Here is a 20,686-nt window from a genome sequence, read left to right as displayed (position 1 = left end):
GTTTGTTCCAGCTAACAGACCTTTTTTTGAACAATTTAAAGAACTGGTCCCCTCTCCTCTAGTCCCTCCCATTTCTAAACCAGCTATCCCACTCATCTACCCACGGAACACTCCTAAACACAGTAGACATATGTGAATCCCCTGAACCATCAACGGCTCCATGAGCTTTAACATCATGCATGCATTCTGAGTCTATCACCCCAAACCCTTTCGTGGCCCGAGTTCTGAACAGACTGAAGAAACAAACACTCAGTTTAGTTCTGCGTCTGCGAAGCTAGCTGTGTGACTTTATGTTAATGAGTATCTTTCAGCTTTGGCCAATCTTGATCATCTACTTGATGGGATAATAACTTTGGAATCACCATGGAAACACTCCTCTGGGTGTACCTCTGAAGTTCTCTACCTGGGTTAACTGAAGTGGGAAGACCCACCTTTACTGTGGATGGCACCATCTCATGAGCTGGGGTCCAGAGCTGAACAAAAAGGAGAAAAAGAGCTGAGCACAGCTTGCTGAGCACAGATGCGGTGGGCCTCACATCCCTGCCACCTGCCCTTCCTTGCCTGGCAGACTGTATCCTCAAACTGTGGGCCAAAATAAGCCTTTCCTGACTTGAGTTGCTCTTGTCACAGCAGTAAGAAAACTACCTACTACAGTCCTTCTGTGGAAAACAGAAATAGCAACGGTGTCTGCTTCATTAGGCTGTGACAATAAGAGAAAATGCAGGCTGCTACTCAGGATACCCCACAGGCCCTCTGAGCCTGGCCTGCATTTTACTCACGCTCCTCTGCCCACCCTGAGCCGGTCCTTCCACCAGATAGAATAATCCAATGATCCACTAATGACAAGCTCGTGATTCCAGCTCAACTACAATTCCAAAAGTCATGCTCTATGCTCTGATACTGAACTCAATCAAACTAGTAGATACTGCAAAGTATTCATTATATTCTGTACATAACTGTATATACTACCAGCTTCAAACTATCCCATTCCCTCACACACTTAAATACCTGTGGTAAGATGTAACACCATACATGAGGGTTTTTTTTTCCCCCAGAACTGGAAACTTAAAACTACACTAAGCAGTGCACAACCTGGTAATAAGCTAATCCATGCACCCTGGCTGCCATCTTAAGCATCATCTGGCATCTGAGGATTTGAGCTCTTGAATATTCAGATATTCTCAGCTAGTTTCCAAGTCCTCTGGATAAAGATGTCGTCTAAACATACTATTTAGGTCACATGGGTTGGGTATATTTAGCCCAGCTTTAAAGAGCCTAGTGTGTTTAAGCCACGACAACAACCACAGATAATATTTTCCCCTAAGGGAGCATAGCCAGTAGGATCTAAGACCTGACATTGGCGCTTGAAGAGGAAGGGCAAGAGCTGCTTCAGCGCTTGATAAGCACACTCCTAGCGCGAGTGAATCTGCGCGTTGAAGAAAGCCAAGGACAAGTCCTGTCACTTGACACATTTAAATTTGGAAGGATCAAATACACAGGTCCTTCCCCCAGAGCCATCTTGCTAGAGTCCACACTGGCCTACAGGACCCAGTGTTTCTGCTGTACCCCTGTATCTCAAAGAAGTGTCTCTTGGTGACCAATCCACGCTGCCTCCCACCACCTTAGAGAAAATCTCTCTTGGGTGGAAGTGCAGACACTTGCTTCATACCTTGAATAGTGTCCTCTTTGGAAACTTCAGTTTCATCATCGTCGTTTAGGCAATAAACAGTCTCTTTTTGTATATCTTCCTTCCTTAGCGTTCTTGCATCCACAACTACCCAACTCTTCTTAAATTTCTCCTGTACAATCTATTATCAAAAAGATAGATAGAAAATGAGGAGAGACAAGATACTGACCAAAAAAAATGAAAATCTGACCGACTCTCTGAACAACTATTCTACCTACAGTATTAAGCCTCTTCTCTCCTTTTATTAAATTTTGGTTTATTTCAAATGGGAATGCCTTATAGCTGTTTCTACATTCCCCTTTTCTCCTTTGGTAGGCTATAGGCACAAACTGATTTCTGAATACACATATACTTTCTATAGAAAACTCTCAAATTGACTAATAAAGAGGGAGAATACATTTTTCCATTGTCAAAGGGAGGGAGAAGCCAACAAAGGAAACTGTGAGAGTATATTTTCATCCCTAGGCATGCTCTTTTGGCCTTGACAGAAACCAAAATAACTCAAAATTACCTCTATGGTTCTCATCATGTACATGGGAATTAAGTTCTTAAACATTCAAAAATATCTGTATATTTATTTCTCAGATTTAGTTATACTTTCAGCATAAGGGGGGTGAGGGGGACAAGGAAGCTCATGTTGAAGCTTAGATCAGATTCCTGCTCAGACTGGAACTTAAATAACTGCAGAAGGCAACTGACTTTGGAAAGTGAACTCTGATGCGCAAATGCACATGAGTACCGACACACAACCTGACACTAATGAGCCAACGTTTTTGACATCCTATAGATGCTATTACTACTGGACCAGTAACTACTGAACTAGGTATGACCATATCTCCCCAGCTCTACACATAACTCTGGTGTATTATTGACATCCCCACTATGACACACAAAGACAAGCTAATCCATCACAGCTTCTTTCCCCTAAAAGGAAAAGACACCAAGGCCTGAATTCCTGAGGAAGAGGGACTCCAGCCATATTATAAACAACGGTTAAAGCCTCTCCTCGCACGCCTTTTAGATGAAAAGCTGCACAGAGATTAAATCAAAAGGGAGAGCAGTAAGAGAGGCAGTAATTATACTCTGAATAGCTCGCACATGAATTGTCAGCTTCTTACATAAGCATATTTATCTGCCTGGGAACACGGCTTTAAAAAAAGCACTTTACTACCTACCGATTTATAGGCTACAATCTTTATAGACAAGTTGGGGCCAATGGTCAGTTGGCAGGGCCAGGGCATGGAACGCCTCTCAATCTTCTTAAAGACGCACAGTTGTCGTAGACACTCACTTAATAAAGAAAAACACATAATGAAAGACAATTTTCCAATGTTAATTTAGAGGAGATGGTCTTCTTATTTTACTATGATCAGACGTGTGTTGTTGTTGATTATAAAGACAGAAAGAGCAGCAGACGGTAAGAAAATGACAACCACGGCTGGGAAGGAGCCAGAGACAGGTGAGCTGGCTTGGGAGGGAGAACTCCAGTCACTGTCCTGACAGGGAAAGAGACTGCTGGGCCTCCTCTAGTAGATCATTTCTTTCCACTATACCAAAGATTCTTAACATCTACGCTGGACCAAGGACACCACTGAGGAGATGACAAAACCACATTCATCAATGAGCTGGCACACAATGGAAGGCGCTCAGCCCCTCCCAGAAGACAAGAGGATATGAGCCCCTGCTCTGGAGTATCACAGGCAAGGTACCAGCCTACAGTTTTGCTCACAGTTCATTACTTAATGCCAACTCCCTCAATAAAAGACAGGATGGTTTCATAGGCACACAACAGAGACAGTTACATAAATACTACCCAGGGAATAAAGGAATCCCTAGCCTGTTTGGTGGAGGAGGGCAGAGAGAAGATAAATGTAACTTAAAGCACTGCTTCATTTAAACAGGGGTGACATTCAGCCAAGTGTGGTGGCGCACACCTTTCATTTCAGCCACCTGGGAGGCAGAGGCAGGCTGATCTCTGAGTTTGAGGCCAGGTTGGTCTACAGAGTAAGGTCCAGGACAGTAAAGCCCTGTCTCAGGGGTTGGGGCAGGGAGAAATAAAAGTCAAGCCTGGTTCTATCTGCCTTTAGTCAAACAGAACAGGAGACCACATGAGAGGTAGGATGTGGTATCCAAGAGAGAAAGAGCAAAGGAACTGATGATCTAATACACACAATGTACAAGCCAGACCTTACGACTGATGTCCTTGGTACAGATCAAAGAGGTGCCTATGAAGTGGTAGAGAGGTACCTGACATTACCCAGTTAGAGTGAGAGAGACCGCAACAGACTCCAGTCCTCAGAACCATGGTAGCAAGCAGCTGTTCTGCCTGAACCCCTGCCTCCAAAGCTCATGGTACACCCTGGCTTTGGGTTTGTGGGAAAATGACTGCACCAGATCTAATCTGTCTCAGGAGACATTACTAGTCCAACCATGACAACCATGAGGTATGGAGTCTGTAAAATGAGAATTTTTTTTAAAATTATATACTTTCTCACAGCCAATGTTGTCATTTTTCCACAAGCCCCTTTTCTTTCCAATTAATTTTTTTGCCTGAACATTCAGTCTTTAATCTCTGATTTCATTTCTACAATCACCAGGCCAAAGAGCATACATGTGCAGTTTCAGAGAAACTGAATTTGAAAATCCAGTTGTTTGCAGTTGACTTAAATAAGAACAGTCATCGTATTTGAATGACAAAGTTCTGACCTACATAGAAGACCCGAAACCAAAGCAGTTTAAAGTACTAAGACACAAACATAGTCAATGATTTATCTGCTTGCTGGGGCACAGGGGAAGATAATTTTAAAATAGTGAACTTATACTAGCTCATTACACACTAGCTTAAGGCATGTATTCCCAAAGCTGAGAGAGAAACAGCTTAAGAATGCATATCTACACACAGTGTGACAAGAACACATATTAGTCATCTGCACACAGTGTGACAAGAACACTATTAGTCAAGATGTTTCACTTTGTAGGATTTCTCACTAGTTCCTTCGGTGACCCCTTGGAAAATTTCATTCCAAGTTACCAATAACTTCAGGGGTTTCCGTATTTATAAAATTATGGTGTGTTTCTTGTCAATTACAAATTTCCAGAAATACTTAAGAAAAACTGTAGCTGAAAAAAAAAGAGGTCAACTGTTGCTACTCATAAAAACACCAATTGCCAACCTACTTCAACCGAGAGCTTTGCGTACAGCCCTTGATTCCACGTAGCAACAGATCAATGGGATTAATTCCTAAACAAAGGCAGCACTGTCCGAGGCTCTGAAGCCACACAAGTCACTTCTTGGCCAACTTTGTACCGCCACCTTTGCCAAGTTTCACTCCTCAAAAATATGGCAGTGGGTCCATATAAACCTTCCCAGATTCTTTGCTCAGAATAAGTGTGCCTCCAGCTCTAACGGAAAATAAGACAGATTATAGAGAGAGTCTCTCCCACGGCCTCTGGACAGATAGGAACAGCAGTCTCTTTCAGGGTTACACGGTACTTCAGGGCTTCATCCCTTTGATTGTTTTGGTTAGTTGGTTTGTTTGTTTGTTTGTTTTACATATTATTTCTTTATTTTATGTATAGACCTACACTGTAGCTGTCTTTAGACACACCAGAAGAGGGCATGGGATTCTATTACAGATGGTTGTGAGCCACCATGTGGTTGCTGGGAATTGAACTCAGGACCTCTGGATGAACAGTCTGTGCTCTTAACCTTCCCAGAGGCCATCTCTCCAGCCCCCTCCCCCTTTGGTTGTTTCTCAAGTCAGGATTCCACCTTGAAGCCTTGGCTGTCCTGGAACTTGGGGGCTCTGTAGCCCAGGACTGACTCCCACTGCCTCTGCTGGGACTAAAGGCATGCAACACCATCACCTGGCCAGGGATTTCATCTCCCTTTCCAACACCAAGGTGGACATATTCCCTTCACAACACTATCATTGTAGTGACAATGGTTATGAACTCTTCACATTTTGAGCTTGGACTTTGGGTGTTTTAGTTGTCTATACTTATCTGAGAGGGCATTTGTTTGCTTATTTGTTGTACCAGGACTTGCTCAAACTATTTAATGATCTAAAATAAGGAGGAGGAGGAGGGGAGGGGAGGAGGAGGAGGAGGAGGAGGAGGAGGAGGAGGAGGAGAAGAAGAAGAAGAAGAAGAAGAAGAAGAAGAAGAAGAAGAAGAAGAAGAAAAAAGAAGTCCCAAATAAAAACCATAATATTCCTTCCCAGATGCTCTCTAAACCTGTATCAAAAAGTAAAGGAACACTGAGAGTCTCAGGCATTTAATTACGAGTTTTAATTTCTTATAATTAAAAATGGTTCTTGCTAGTACAGCTACTATGGAAATTAGTGTGGAGGAGTCAGGCACTATGCTACTATATAACTTTGGGCATCTGCATCCTACCACAGAGATACCTGCATATCATGTTTATTGCTGTTCTCTTCACAACAGTAAGGAAAGAAACCAGCCTAGACGACCACCAGCTTATGAATGGATAATGAAAATGTAGTACATATATACAATAGAATTGTATTCAGCTTTAAAGGAAAGGGAAATTATAAAATCTGCATGAAAGTGGATAAAACTGAAAAATAGGGCTGGTGAGATGGCTCAGTGGGTAAGAGCACCCGACTGCTCTTCTGAAGGTCCAGAGTTCAAATCCCAGCAACCACATGGTGGCTCACAACCATCCATAACGAGATCTGGCACCCTCTTCTGGAGTGTCTGAAGACAGCTACAGTGTACTTACATATAATAAATAAATAAATCTTTAAAAAAAAAAAAACTGAAAAATATATTAGGTGAGATAAGTCAGGCTCTGAAAAATAAATAATACATATTCTCTCATCTGTATTAGGGGGAGGCTGGCTTCTAATTTTTATATATGTAGATTATGTGGGAGTTTACAGAGTCTGGGAAACCAGAAGGGCCCATACACGGGGACAAAAGAAGCCTGAACTCATGTGTGTGTGTGTGTGTGTGTGTGTGTGTGTGTGTGCGCGTGTGTGTGTGTGTTTGTGTAGAACAGTAAGGAGACAGAGAGTCAACCCAAACTAAGGCTCTATGAAAAAGCTGTAAGGAGGCCGGAGAGACAGCTCAGGGATTCAGAGCACAGAGAGCTCTTGCAGAGGACCCTTGTTCAATCCCCAGCACCCATATAATGGCTCACAACCATCTGTAACTCCAGTTCGAAGGATTCAATACCTGCTTCTGACTTCTGGGGCAGTGGGCATACATGTAGACACACACATACATGCAGGCAAACACTCATACAAATAAAGTAAAAAAAAGCTAATCTTTTCTAAAAGTCTTTCTAAGCCATAAGGAAATCATCCTCTCTGTAAGCTGATTAGAAGAGAGAACTTTAAAGACTTTGAGCAGAGAGGTCCAGTTTCCTGTGTGGGTGACAAAGCTGTCCCAGAAGCCACAGGTTACTAAATGAAAACCCCAGGGGCAGGTTACTATTATAAATAACTGGTAAGGGAAACTCCTGAGATCCTGCAAACAGTAGGGCTATTGCCTCTACTGTGTGTTGCACAACAGAACTATGTGGAAAGTCCCTCCTGCAGAAGGCACTATGTGATCTGGTTGCAGGGCACAGAGAAAGCAAGCCAGTGCTGAGTGAGAAGCTTGCTCTCTGCTGTGTAGCTTTCCCAGTGCTGGAAGATGCTTTGCAGACTGCTTTGCAAACTGTCATCAAAGGTCTTACTCAGTCCACGATGTGGACACTGTATACTGTGATAGCAACCTGACAGGCCCACAGATGTAACCAGAGCGTGACTGGCAACCAACCCCTCCACGCCTGAATTTAGGGTCCATGACACAGAAAAAAGGCCACATTTAGTATTGTAAACCTAGTCAAAAGCCCACGGCTACAAAGGTCACAGGCCCTAGCAAAGAAGCTACCACTGTTTTGCTAAATTGACATAATATCCTCCTCAAATTGTCTTTATTAAAAACTGTATGTCTGTGACTGTGCCTGTTTGGGTATATGCACATAAGGACACACTCAGGACCCCTGGAAGAGCAAGAAGCACCCTTAACCACTGAGCAATCCCTCCAGGCCCATCAAATTCTCTTCTTAACACTTATGTTTCTGCACATAGATTAGTGGTGCTCTGTCCGAGAATCTTTTTGTAGTAGGTGGTGATTACTACAGGTAGGACTATAGGTGCTCAAAGTGCTAAGAGTTAGTGCTTGTTGAATGTTCTGCCCTAAGTGGAACATCTATATTATCACCTACAAGGCTCAGGGAACACTGCAGAAGATGGGTCATAAAAAAATGTAAAACCTGGAGGACGTGGTGGAATGTTGCAGAATGTTGTATTCCAAGACTGGGCCTTTCAACACTCCATCAGGGTGTGGAGGGGCTCACAGGTTCTGCCCTTGCTTCAAGTTCTATAGGCAGTTAACACTTTATAAGAAAGGAGGATAGATTTTTTTTTTCTTTTGGTAGGATAAGAAGAGAGATATTTTCTTCAATAGCATGACTACAGGTAAGCCAGTTATTGTCTATAAGTAATCCCTCACCCACGCTCCAGTAAACAGCCCTCATTGAATAAACCCATCAGGTCACCAAAAACAAAAACAGACATGAAAGTAGAAAGGAAATACAGAGAAAAGGAGGGATCGGTAGGAATGGGAGGGCAGGAGTGGGGTGAGTGTGATCAAAAGACATAATTCACATGAATGAAAAGACATAACAAGAGGCTGGAGAGACGGCTCAGTGGTTAAGAGCACTGACTGCTCTTCCTAAGGTCCTGAGTTCAATTCCCAGCAACCACATGGTGGCTCACAACCATCTGTAATGGGATCCAATGCCCTCTTCTAGTGTGTCTGAAGACAGCTACAGTATATTTCATGTATATGAATACATGAAATAAATAAACCTTAAGAAAAGAATTTTTTAGAAAAGACATAACAAAAACAATTACCTATAACCAATATATACTAATAAAAGGACTTAAGCATTTTTTAAATGGGTCTACTTTAGTAAATGTATAAATATAAGTGTGGTCCAACACATGTGCCCCAAGCCTGGATGAAGATGAAGCCTATCACTGTCTCGGAGGCCTCTATACGCTCCCACACTTCAGTCGCACATCTGGAAATAAATGAGAACCCAGGGCAAACCATACCAACTAAGAAAAGGAGATTAAGAGGGAGCTGGAGACGACTTCTTTAATAAAAGTCAGAACACTTACTAAAGAATGACTGCGAAGTCAAGAACAGCTCAGAGAAAGGCAGCATTAAGGAGCCATCGGATGAGAGAGATCACGTGGGAAGACGGAGAGTCGCCACTGGTGTCCCCATTTCCTACCTGAAGGAATAAATTTCATCCAGCCCGTCTTCGCCTTCTAACGACAGCATCACCCTTGTCACCATGCGGATGCCTTCCTTTTGCTGCTCAGTAAGTCCTTTTTGAGGGAAGGAGGGTTTGAGGTGATCCAAGTCAGAGTTCAGGTCTCCTCTCTCGCCAGGCTCGCCATTCTTGTCGATTGGAAAAGGCAGACTATTGAGAAAGAAGATAAGCTCTGATTCCAAACCTGGATTCCAACCCTGTGACTGTTACTACCAATGGGGAAGATGCCTGCCTATCAGTCAACCTTACTCAGCTCCCTAATTTTATCTGTCAAATGCAGTGTATCTACCTGAGTATTACTCCAGCTTTAAATAGCCAACACTCCTTTGATTTGATAAAAAGGGAAAGCTGGCTGCCGGCAACCAAATAACTAAAAAGCTCTCTGTGTGAAAAACGAACAGTTCCAGTCGGGTCCTGGATCCTTTCTCTCCATCTCCATGGTTCACTTCACTGCACCTCCACACTGCCTTGTTCTGGCTGCCCTCTCAGATTGGCATCTTCCACACTGCTCTACTATGTTCTGTTGCTCTGTGCCCCAAATTCCCTATATTGAAAGCGAAGGGGGGCGGGGGCAGGGGTGGACGGGGATGGGGCAGGAGGTTGATTTGATGGCTGAGCAGGCGACTGAGTGCCCTTCTGCCTTTTCCGTCCTTCCTATCATGTGATGTCACAGCATCACCTGGGAGACAGACATCCCCTGCACCAAATACAAACTTTGCATCGGCACTGTGAGCTCAGCCTTCCCTTCCCCTAGACCTGTGAGGGGAAACTGTCTGTCTGTAAATCACCTGGCCTGTACTGTCACAGCAACTGGAATCGACCGAGGCAAGCTCATGCTGCCAAGCTCTACTACCTAAGAAGGACTCTGTGTGCTTTGTTTTGTCTATTGACTCTGTGAGTTTCACATCACCCACCACAGTCCCACCCATCTCCTGCCCTTCATATCCGTCCTCCACCCTTGTAAACCCCCTAAAAAAATCAATAAAAGCCACACAAACAAACAAAACAAAGCATAGAAAACTTCTTGTGTGGACATGGTAGTGTGTCACAGTGTGTCCCACAGTATACCTCTGAAGGACTCAACTGTTCCACCCTCTGACTTCAAACTTACAAAAATCTCAGGAATCAACAGTCTGAGGAAGAGACCTAGAAGAGCTCACTGAGGGTCACTAATACCAAAGGTTAAAGGTCAGAAGAAATGTTTCCTAGAGCAAGGCCAGGTACCACATAGCAAACAGAGTGCTGGAGAAGCCACCTAGGACCCCTCAAGGATTCGAGGATGAAGCTGAGAATGTAGCTCAGTGACAGAGTGACTGACTGCCTAGCATGCACAGGACCCTGAATGCCATAATGAGAAATAAGAGGTTGTGAAACATAAAATACTTAAAATTCAAATGCTATTGTGACATTAAAATCTTATCCAAAAATCAGAATATTCCCAGACAGAAATAAAACCCAATTCTGTTATGTTTCTCTCTAGTTATTTGTTTGAAATGAGGCTAAATCTAGGTTGGGATTACAAACCACAAATTATACTAGATAATCAGAGGCCGGGGAGCTGGCTCAGCAATTAAGAGAACTTGTTAATCTCACAGACGACCCAGGTTTGGTTCCCAGCACTTATATGGCAGCTTACAACCACATGTAACTCTACTTCCAGGGGATCCAATACCCTTTTCTGGTCTCCACAGGCACCAGGCACATATGTGCTACACAGATATACATGTGAACAAAACACCCGCAGGTTGAAAATAAAATTTAATTTAAAAACATATTAATCAATACATGTGCAAATTGAAAAGCCACCCAAATCTATTCAAGATAATATTATGATATGGTACTGTAGAAATGTTTTCATCTAAACAACAGCATGGATTCTCATATACTACGTCAGTGGAGATTTCTGCTTCTCTTCTCTGAAAAGGAACCAAAGCCACTGAGCTGAAACAACTGTCCCAGAGCCACTCAGTCACCTGACCAACAGGGTGAAGCTCTTGTGCTCCAGCATCCCTGATTTCACTCCATTCTTCCAAACACAGGCGGCCAAATCGGGTAACCCTTTCCCCCAACACTCTGTAGGTCACCCCTGTGTGGATGGATACTTTACAGGCCATCAATCATTCTGCTTGCTACACTTAAAATAAGGCTTTCTGTGTAAGCCTTTTCGCCGTTTACTTAGCATGACAGATCCACATGGCCTGCACAAGATCAGCCTAGAAAAAGTCACAGTAACAGCTCTTTCTCTGCTGTATCTGACCAGAGTAGAGGAAGCTAAAAACTCTGCCGAAGGAACAAGTGTGTTTTAAATGGAACTAAGGCAACTGGCAATACATGGACTGCACTGAACAGTGGCAGCTTATCCTACAGGAAGAAAACAAATGCAAGGGAGCAAATGCGTCCGGTGCGTGCAAGCTAGCAGAAGACAGACCACCTTCCTCCTGAGCACACCACTGTGGACGCACATAGAAAGATAGAGAGATCAGAAGCAGCTGACGTCAGGAGAAAGTGCAGTACAATATGCTTCAAATAGGAGGCATCCTGAGACTACGGGCAGGAAAATGAGCTAAGCCGGCCTTCCGCAGCACTGAGAAACCCCAGCTCAGTGACAAGTGCCACTTAAAAAGCACTTAATTTCTCTGAAGTACCATCTTAACGAGTGCCGATATGGTGGGCTCTTCTGAAGTCTTCTCTATAGTCCCCTGGGAAGGTGTCCCTCAGCAGTCTTAAGGGGGACACACGTGCATGCCAGAAGGGTTTGTACTCCCCCATGGCAGGCAGGCAGTCTAAGAGGCTGCAGGCTTACCACTCTGAACTGAAGGCTTCTTAGTGCAGTTCTCAATTTGAAAAGTGAACGTCCCTGATCAGATTAATAATTCAACATCCTGTATCATCACTCTGCTTCGGCCAAAAATAGGACGAGAAAAATGGGTTTTAAATGCAGCAGGAAGGATTAGTATGACAGGGATTTTTAGTGGGGATGTAAGACACAGAAAGTAAAGGCTAGAGGAGAAATTCAAGTTACTAGGAGAGGAGGGACCCTCTTCCTTTTAAATTATAAAATACACGCTTTCTCCCAAAATTTTATAATATACATATTACATTTTATTATGTGTCTGCATCCTGAGAAAGGGTTAAACATACATATTATATGTGCTATATTCCCAACATAACAGTTCTGTCTACCCTCAATCTACTGCTGTTTGTAGGTATCACTCTCTGAGCCACACAAGAAAGGAACTATCAGGGTGCTGATGCCATCTATGCAGACAGGAGATAAACTAAACATCCTCAAAAGATGGAGTCTGATTCTTTGTTTTTTAAATTCCTTGATTCTTAAAATCCTAAATAGCAGTGATCTGCTATTTAGCTCAATTTCTCAATATCACTATTTTCCTTCTCTTTCTTACCTCAGCTCAGAACCGTTCCATAAACATAGGAATGGCTGATAGATGCAGGGTGGCCAATCCCACCTAGCAGCTCCCCCTGTTCAGCTGAGACAGAAGCCCCCCTGGGAGCCATCTATGTAGGCCCTGGCCCCTGCATGAGGGGTGCCGAGATCCCCTATGCATTACTCTCAGGATCTTACAAGAACTGCAGAGAGATGCCAGACTCCTTCAAGTTACAAATTATAACGTCCAGTTGGTCCTGGCTGAGCGGGCTGCTGAGGTCCGTGAACACTTCAATATGCTTCTTCCCAAACTTCTTCCCTCTAAAAGACAGAATGAGCACATTAACAAGTCATTCTCTGCCAGGCGTGGTGGCGCACGCCTTTAACCCCAGCACTCGGGAGGCAGAGGCAGGCGGATTTCTGAGTTCAAGGACAGCCTGGTCTACAGAGTGAGTTCCAGGACAGCTAGGGCCTCATAGAGAAACCCTGTCTCGAAAAACCAAAAAAAAAAAAAAAAAAAAAAAAAGGTCATTCTTTGAGGCCTAGGGAGGTGGCTCACCACAGAGACAACTGCCGCGCAAGCCTGTGGCTGCAATCACCAAAACTCAGCCAGGGCTCACAAAGGAAACTAACTCCGTGAACTTGTCCTCCGTCCTCCAGCATATGCTGCAGCATGCATACACAAGTGGACACACATGCGTGTATGCATGTGCAAGCACAGACACAAAAGACAAAAAAAAAATTTTTTTTTAAAAGCGATTTTAAAGGAAGTAGTCTCCTAAATTTTTTTCTAAGAGCTGAAATATACGTGATCACTGATCAGAGAGATGGCGTGAATCTAGATATAATTGATTAAGTGTGGTTACATTCTCAAATGTAACTACAGTTACATTTGAGCTCAGTTAAGCTCAATTGAGTTCCTATTAAATACAAAATCAGCTTCATATAGTTCACACTGGGCTCAACATTACAAAATGTCATATTCTTATGTGCCCAGCCCTGGTTTCTAGCACTGTGACTGAAAGCAAAGCCTTCCCACCTGCACAGCTTCAGAGCATAAACAGGGGACTCCCAGCTGTAAGAAGCCATCAGCCTGGCAGCTGCGCTTCCCAAACACCTGGCTGGGAACGACACCTGGGACTAGTTGCAGGCTTTTGCAAAGGATACAGACTGAGAAACAATAATAGAGACTCAGGCCCGGATATTATCACAAAATCTCTTTTCAAACAATGCAACCCTGTGTGTTCAAGGGCACATAATCACTTTTAAGACTCAGTAATTAAGCAAATGGTAGTCCTGTGTTTTAAACTTTCATAAGCTAGAAGGGCGCTGCCAGACTACCGTGCTACTTGATTAATAACAAACCACGGGTCTTCTGAACACATGGACCCCTGTTTTTCCCAGAAAGCCCCACTCCTGTCTTCAGGTGAGACACTCACATGGTTTCACGCTGAATCAAATCCATGCACACTACCAGGGCGTCCAGGACTCAGCTGGTTAAGGATTGAAAGAACACCAACACTCCCTTCTTAACCATGAACATCACAGTTTCTCCCAGCAAAGCCCATACTACTGACAACAGCAGACACTGGACAACTTAAAAGGGCTTGCCCAATGTGTCCCAGACTCTATTTCATAAGTGCTTTCTATCAACGTACACATCCTAACAGATAGTGTAGAGGAAAAAACAAGAGATTTAACACATATCCATTTAATGAAAACTCTAAGATGTCATTTAACAGTTCTTAGAACCCGTATTTGGTCAGCAATCCATTCTTAAAATACAATGCAAGCCAGCAAGCCACACCAAACACAGCAGCACCTCCTAGTGGTTAAGAATGGTACTACTAATTTTTTAGAAAAATACTAAAGATATTAGAACCCTATTCTCTGTCTGTGTGTGTGTGTGTTGAGATACGGTTTTATTTTCATGGCTAATCTTAACTGTGAACTTGACACACCTAGGAGGCTGAACCTCAACTCAAGAATTGTCTCCATTAGATTGGCCTGTTGGCATGTCTGCAGGCATTTTCTTAATTACTAAGTGGTGTAGAAGAGCCCAGACTCTAGGCAGGTGGGCCTGGGCTGTTTGAGAAAGAAAGCTGAACATGGGGGTGGAGGCGAGGGAGCCAGTAAGAAGCACTCCTCCATTTGTTTGTGCTTCAGGCTCTTGCCTGGGCTCTTGTATGGGCTTCCTCCCATAAGGAAGCTAAAATGAACCCTTTCCTCCCAGTTTGATTATGGTCGGTATCTTATCACACCAACAGAGAATCAAATTGGAGCAGGCCTCCATGGAAGAGATGAGAAATCTCTGCTTCAATAGCAACCTTATTTTTTTTGGCATAAAAACATCCTCCATCCCGAAGAGCAGAGCCGGTTAATTAGCACAGGAATCTGAATAGACTTCATTTGTGGTGGTTTGAATGAAAATGGCCCCTGAGGCTCGTAGGGAGTGGCACTATTTGAAAGGATTAGGTGTGGCCATGTTGGAGCAGCTGTGACATTGTTGGAGGAAATGTGTCACTGGGGTGTCAGCCGGAGTGTCGGTCTGTCTGTCTGTCTGTCTGTCTCTGTCTGTCTCTCGGTCTCTATCTCTGTCTCTTTCTCTTACTGCCGCCTGTGGATTGAGATGTAGAACTCTCCAGTCTGCACACTGCCATGATAAAGGACTGAACCTCTGAACTGCAAGCCAGCCCCAATGCAAACCCATTCCCTGGTCAGTATGTGCATATACTCCCTCAGACTCCCCCCTTCCTCTACTTACCAACCTCTCAATATCACAGCGCAAAGAAAGAGCAAGACACTAGAAGCCCTGGAGCTGGGTACTAATTAACTCCATATTAATTACACAAACACCCTTTCCTCGGAGGAAAATATGCCCAGATAGTCAATCACATCTGGGACTCTGGGAGAGCCTCACCAAACTGGATTATGATTCCCCAGATAAATGGGAAAATCTTGTCTTTTTAGGCACAGAAAGGATACAGTCGGCTTGTTGAGAACTTGGTTGGATTTTGTTTCCGATGTCTTCCAGCAAATCAAAATCTGGTAGCATCAGGTGTCTGTGCACTGTGATGTTCTGATACTGGTCCTTGCCAGCAAGGGCATTATCAGTGCCGTCTGTGCCATAGAGGACTAATGCAATCTCATCTTTGCTCTCCGAAAATACCTAGGAAGGAATAGCCAGAGGCTGAAGACTATTGGAATCGCCTTGGAGAACACCTAATTTTCAGGGAGCAGGAAGGCCATTACCCCCCTTAAGCAGGTCCCCAGGGCCACCAGATACCAGATTAAAAAAAACACGGGACTACTAACAATGATAGTTATGCCCTAAGCACACTTTTTCTAGTTTTTTAAAATTATTTTATTATTATATGTAGATGGGTGTTTTGCCTATGTGTGCATCTGTTCATGTTTGTGGTTGGTGCCCCAAGAATATGGATCCCTGGGAAGTAGAGATGCAGATGGTTGGGAAGCACCATGTGGGTGCTGGGAATTGAGCCCACCCTCTGGAAGGGCGGCCAGTGCTCTTAACCTCTGAGCCGTCTCTCCTGCACCTAAGCAGGTTTGTCATTATCTGTAGGTCTTAACTTTCATCTCAGCACAGTAAGCGCGCATGCCTCATTCTCTTTCTGCTCCCGACTTAGCTGTGACTAGCACTTCTCCGTCCCTGCCTCCTTCACTTCCCCAGAATGACGGGCTTGAACCTGGACTGTGAAGTAAAATAAACCCTTTCTCCTCTAAGCTATTTTTCATTAGGTTTTTTTTCTTTATACCAGAAACAGAAACTATAAACCAGGGCAGCTGTTTTTGAAGCAGGGTCTTTTCCTGTAGCCCAGGTTGGCTAAAAACTTGCTGTGTAGCCCAGGCTGACCTCAAATGCCCCAGTCTTCTGAGGGCTGAGGCCAGCAGCATACATCACCATGCCCAGATTACAGAACAGCTTTATTCCTGAAAGCAACACTGTCTGATAGGGAAAATTATCTTTCTTACTTTGCACACAGGGCATTAAAGCATTATGTTAGGTGTCTCCAAGATAGCCAACATCCATCCCTTTGCATTTTCAGGCTACTTTTTATTAAAAGAAGGAATTCTAATTCCCGCTCCATCCTTAAATGTGACCTGGCCTTAGTGACTTATTGACAAACACAAAACAACAAAAAGGCATTCTGAGATTTCTAAAGCTGGGCTATGACACTGACACAGGCAGGGCCTCTCCATGAAACCCATCAGCCATGAACAGTGACTCTCCTCCCCCACCCCCCTTTCTCTTGGTTCTTTGACACAGAGTTTCTCTGTGTAGCCCTGGCTGTCCTGGGACTTGCTCTGTAGACCAGGCTGGCCTCAAACTCAGAAATCCTCCTGCCTCTGCCTCCCAAGTAAATCAAAGGCCTGGGCCACCATCCAGCTATGACTTTTTTTTTTTAAGATTTATTTATTGTTATATGTAAGTACACTGTAGCTGTCTTCAGACACATCAGAAGAGGGCATCAGATTTCATTACAGATGATTGTGAGACACCATGTGGTTGCTGGGATTTGAACTCAGGACCTTCGGAAGATCAGTGAGTGCTCTTAACCTCTGAGCCATCTTGCCAGCCCCAGCTATGACTTTTTTAAAAAGTCAATTAAGATATTAAGATTTGTGATGCACTGAAGAAAAAAAAAAAATAACTAGACTGGGCACAAACAAATTGAAGGGCTTGCCCGAGATCTTGGGGTTAGTAAATGACAGGTAAAGCAAGGATTCAGATGCAACTCATCAGCTCTAGAGACTTTTATTAAACATTTTATACTGCCTTTCCTTTCCGCTAGCAACTATTGTATCTAGAGAAGAGGCCGGATCAGGAAAAGCAAAGGATATCGGGCTCCAGAGGTAAGCAGGCTTGGTTACATGTAAGAAATGCCCCCCAGACTATTGAGAAACACAGGCTAGAAATACAGTGGAGGCTGGCGTCTAATGTTAGGAGACAAAGGCTGTGAGTGTTCAAAGTGTGGGTCACAAGCTCAAGGTTAATCTGAAACGTACGTACCTGTCGTTGGACAAACATAGTCATCACTTTCTTTGCTTGTTCAATTGGAGATTCTTCACCAGGAAAGGAGTTACCCATGGCAACCCCCACATCCACACACAGCACAACAGCTGCCTAGAAACAAAAGCCCAAAAAGGACACAAGAAAAGAGACGCTATTAGCAAAGTTTCTGAAATGGGTCCCTGTCCTGCTACGTAAAAAGGATAAAGGGAGAGAATATGTGCATATATGTTTAAGACGTGTTGAGTTTCAAAAACACGTAAAGTTCCACTCTGGAGAGCCTGTGAATGGCTCTACTATTTCCTAAAAGCCACATAGACAGAGGGGTCAATCATGTGACTGATGAAGTTACAGTCATAAGCAATGGCACCAGGTCATTAAACAGCAATCATATATTGTGGACTCTCTGGGTTTCTTTTCCTTTTGTTGTGGTAAAATACCCTGAGGAAGGTAACTTAAGGGATAAAGCCTTTATTTTAGGTCATAGGTCGTGTTATAGCTCATCATAGTGAGGGAGCCATAACAAGTCAGCAGGCACTTGAGGCAGCTGGTCACGGTACATCCAGCCACAGCTGGTCATGTTACATCCAGCCACAGCTGGTCATGTTACATCCAGCCACAGCTGGTCATGTTACATCAAGAGCACAATGAATGCACACATGCCAATGCTCAGCTTATCTCTCCCACTTTATAAGATCCTGAGTCTTTTGAGGAGGAAACAGGAGTACCCACAGTTGAGATGGGTCTTTGCTCATCAATTACCATAATCAAGACAATCCCCCACAGGCAGGCCCAAAGGCCTATCTGATTCTAAGGCCCACGATTCTAAGGTTTGTCAACTTGATGATTAATACTATCACAGAGACTAAAAAAGTAAAACAAATCAGAAGCAGCAAAACCAGGCATATGTGAAGCTCTGTGCATTCTGCACACAAAATTTAATTAAACAGAAACCACAAAAGGCCTGAACTCATAATTTCAAAGTAAACTATAGATTGAGTCACCAAGATGATACGGCTTTAACAGTCTATCCTCACAAACATTTTATGTTGTTAAAACACTATAATATATTCAAGAAAGAAAATGAAGATATTAAGATTTGTGATGGGGCCCATTGGACTTGCAAACTTTATATGCCCCAATATAGGGGAATGCCAGGGCCAAAAGAATGGGAATGGGTGGGTAGGGAAGTGGGGGGCGCTATGGGGGACTTTTGGGATAGTATTGGAAATGTAATTGAGGAAAATATGTAATAAAAATATTAAAAAAAAAAAAAAAAAAAGATTTGTGATGGGGAAAAAAAATAACCAAAAACCTAGGTTAGCAATCCAGAGACCTGGGTCTAGTCTTATCTCCTCTAATTAGCTCTGACCCCTAGGCAATGTCACTTAACCTCACTGTTAGTTCAGTCAGGCAGTAAGTTGTTGGGCTTGATGAGGTCTAAAGCTGTTTGCAGAATTAACAGTCCTGATCCTACCAGTCTCATCCGTGCTTTGTGCTGACCAGACAGAATGTGAGCGGTTCTGGGCATCATCTTAGGCGACAAAGACTGAAAAGTGATCAGTTAAGACTGTCATCATATGACTCTAGAGGTGTTTGGAAAACTTGGACCAGCTCCTATAGTGGGGGATGATCCCCCAATTTTGACGTTTTTGCAACACTCAAAGGAAATACTAATTTCCCTTAGTTCATAAAGAATGGAACCACATGACACTCTGAAAATCAACAGGTTTCAGAAGCAACGACAACCTATCTTGAGATGAACAGTAATAAACTACAGAGTACCTTTGAGAGTAATTCAAATTACATCCCACAGTGATTCCTTCAGCGTAAAAATCTTTTTTTTAAATGTAGGCATCACAAAATATGCTGGCTGTGTTCCTTTAATAGGCGGCCACAAATCTACTTTTAAAGTAGCAAACACTAAAAGACTGGAAGTCTTTTGTCAAGAATTAGAGATTCAGAGAAAGGCATCAAAGAGTTTGACAGTGTGAAGATTCTGGTCTGGGAGAATGGTTTATGATAATTTAAAGTCTTTGTCTGGAAGCAGTAAGAAAACCAGGGAAGACAAACTGGGAGGTTACTGCAGCTCTTCATTACCACACTGAAGCAATACAGCCTGCTAGGATTTTATCTCAAGTACATCTGCCACAGTAAGTCCTTCACGGGAGCTACAAAGTTCTCAGCAACTGAAGGAAGAGGAACAAAGGAAGTGAGCAACATCATTATGGGTTCATAATTTCATCAAATTCCCAAATGGGGGTGGAGGAAAACAGAGCTCCGTTATTGAACCCCTATCTTGTTTGTATTAAATGAATGAATGGATCCTTACCATTGCATCTCTCTCTAGTGATCAAAAACAATCTCTCTAAAGTTTACAGTAATTTCCATTATTAATCTAGGATTCTAAGATCATAGATTCTTAGAAATAGAGCATTCTGTTTTGCTTTTCTTTCAGAGCTCTGAATGAATTCCCATTCATATGTTACCACTCATGGAAAGGATGACCACGTTCTAATCACTTCAGTTCTTCATGTCTTGCTTGGTTCTCCTACTGACAAGCTAAGGGTAATAATGTTCGTCTCACGGTGTGAAGATCTAATTAAATAGGAATAAAGGGCTTAGTTGTGTCTCACACAGTAAGCTTTCAATAAATTCGAGATTTTTAATTATTATGAAGGTAATAATATGACACTTTACACCTTGAGTTATTTCATTCACAGAATCACAGAACCCCTCTGAAGTTTTACGAGCCTGGCATGTAGGGGATCTATCCTCGCTAACTTACAAAGATTTTTAAAACCCAGGTTCGGAAGCAATAAAGAACGTCTGTGTTAGCAGGTGGCTTGGATAGAAAGTAAACTGAAGCAGCGAGGGAGGAAGGGAGGGTGAGAGGCGGGAGAAGCAGGAGGGAGGATTTCGGGAGCGTGGAGGTGCACAAGACTCAAAAGCAGAACTCCGAACCCCAAGGCTTTCGTTTTGAGCATCCATCCTTCAGTGCTGACTCAGCTGCGATTCCCACAGCTCCTGCTACCGAACCACCCTCTAGAGATCCCCGGTTTAGGAAAGGCAAAAGGCCCTGCTCTCGGTACCTTATTACCGGACCACGCCATGCTGGTCCTCAGGTGATTTGGTTACTTTTTCCGGGCGGAAACCTAGAGTGTCGCAACTCAGTTCCGGGCAACCCACAGATCCAGACGTCCCGCTCTGCGTGCAAGGCGG

The 20,686-nt window shown here is 43.5% G+C and overlaps 1 protein-coding gene across 1 annotated transcript in view; it reads right to left on the bottom strand.

Moving 5' to 3' along the window:
* The window catches only part of Xrcc5 (X-ray repair cross complementing 5), a 91,428-nt gene extending 70,742 nt beyond the window's left edge, over nt 1-20,686 (bottom strand). Inside the window, exons 1-8 of the mRNA XM_021156574.3 lie at nt 20,557-20,686; nt 17,465-17,578; nt 15,418-15,601; nt 13,872-13,920; nt 12,631-12,753; nt 9,003-9,194; nt 2,863-2,977; nt 1,670-1,808 (exon numbers count right to left, since the gene is read on the bottom strand). Coding sequence (XP_021012233.1) covers nt 1,670-1,808; nt 2,863-2,977; nt 9,003-9,194; nt 12,631-12,753; nt 13,872-13,920; nt 15,418-15,601; nt 17,465-17,578; nt 20,557-20,577 — 937 coding nt within the window. The 5' untranslated portion in view covers nt 20,578-20,686. The remainder of the gene's footprint in view (nt 1-1,669; nt 1,809-2,862; nt 2,978-9,002; nt 9,195-12,630; nt 12,754-13,871; nt 13,921-15,417; nt 15,602-17,464; nt 17,579-20,556) is intronic.

The sequence above is a fragment of the Mus caroli genome, unplaced genomic scaffold (assembly GCF_978045245.1).
Source record: "Mus caroli unplaced genomic scaffold, Mus_caroli_1 scaffold_1, whole genome shotgun sequence".
Lineage (NCBI taxonomy): Eukaryota > Metazoa > Chordata > Mammalia > Rodentia > Muridae > Mus > Mus caroli.
Note: the sequence above shows the minus strand (reverse complement) of the source record. Positions and strands in the feature narration are given on the sequence as shown.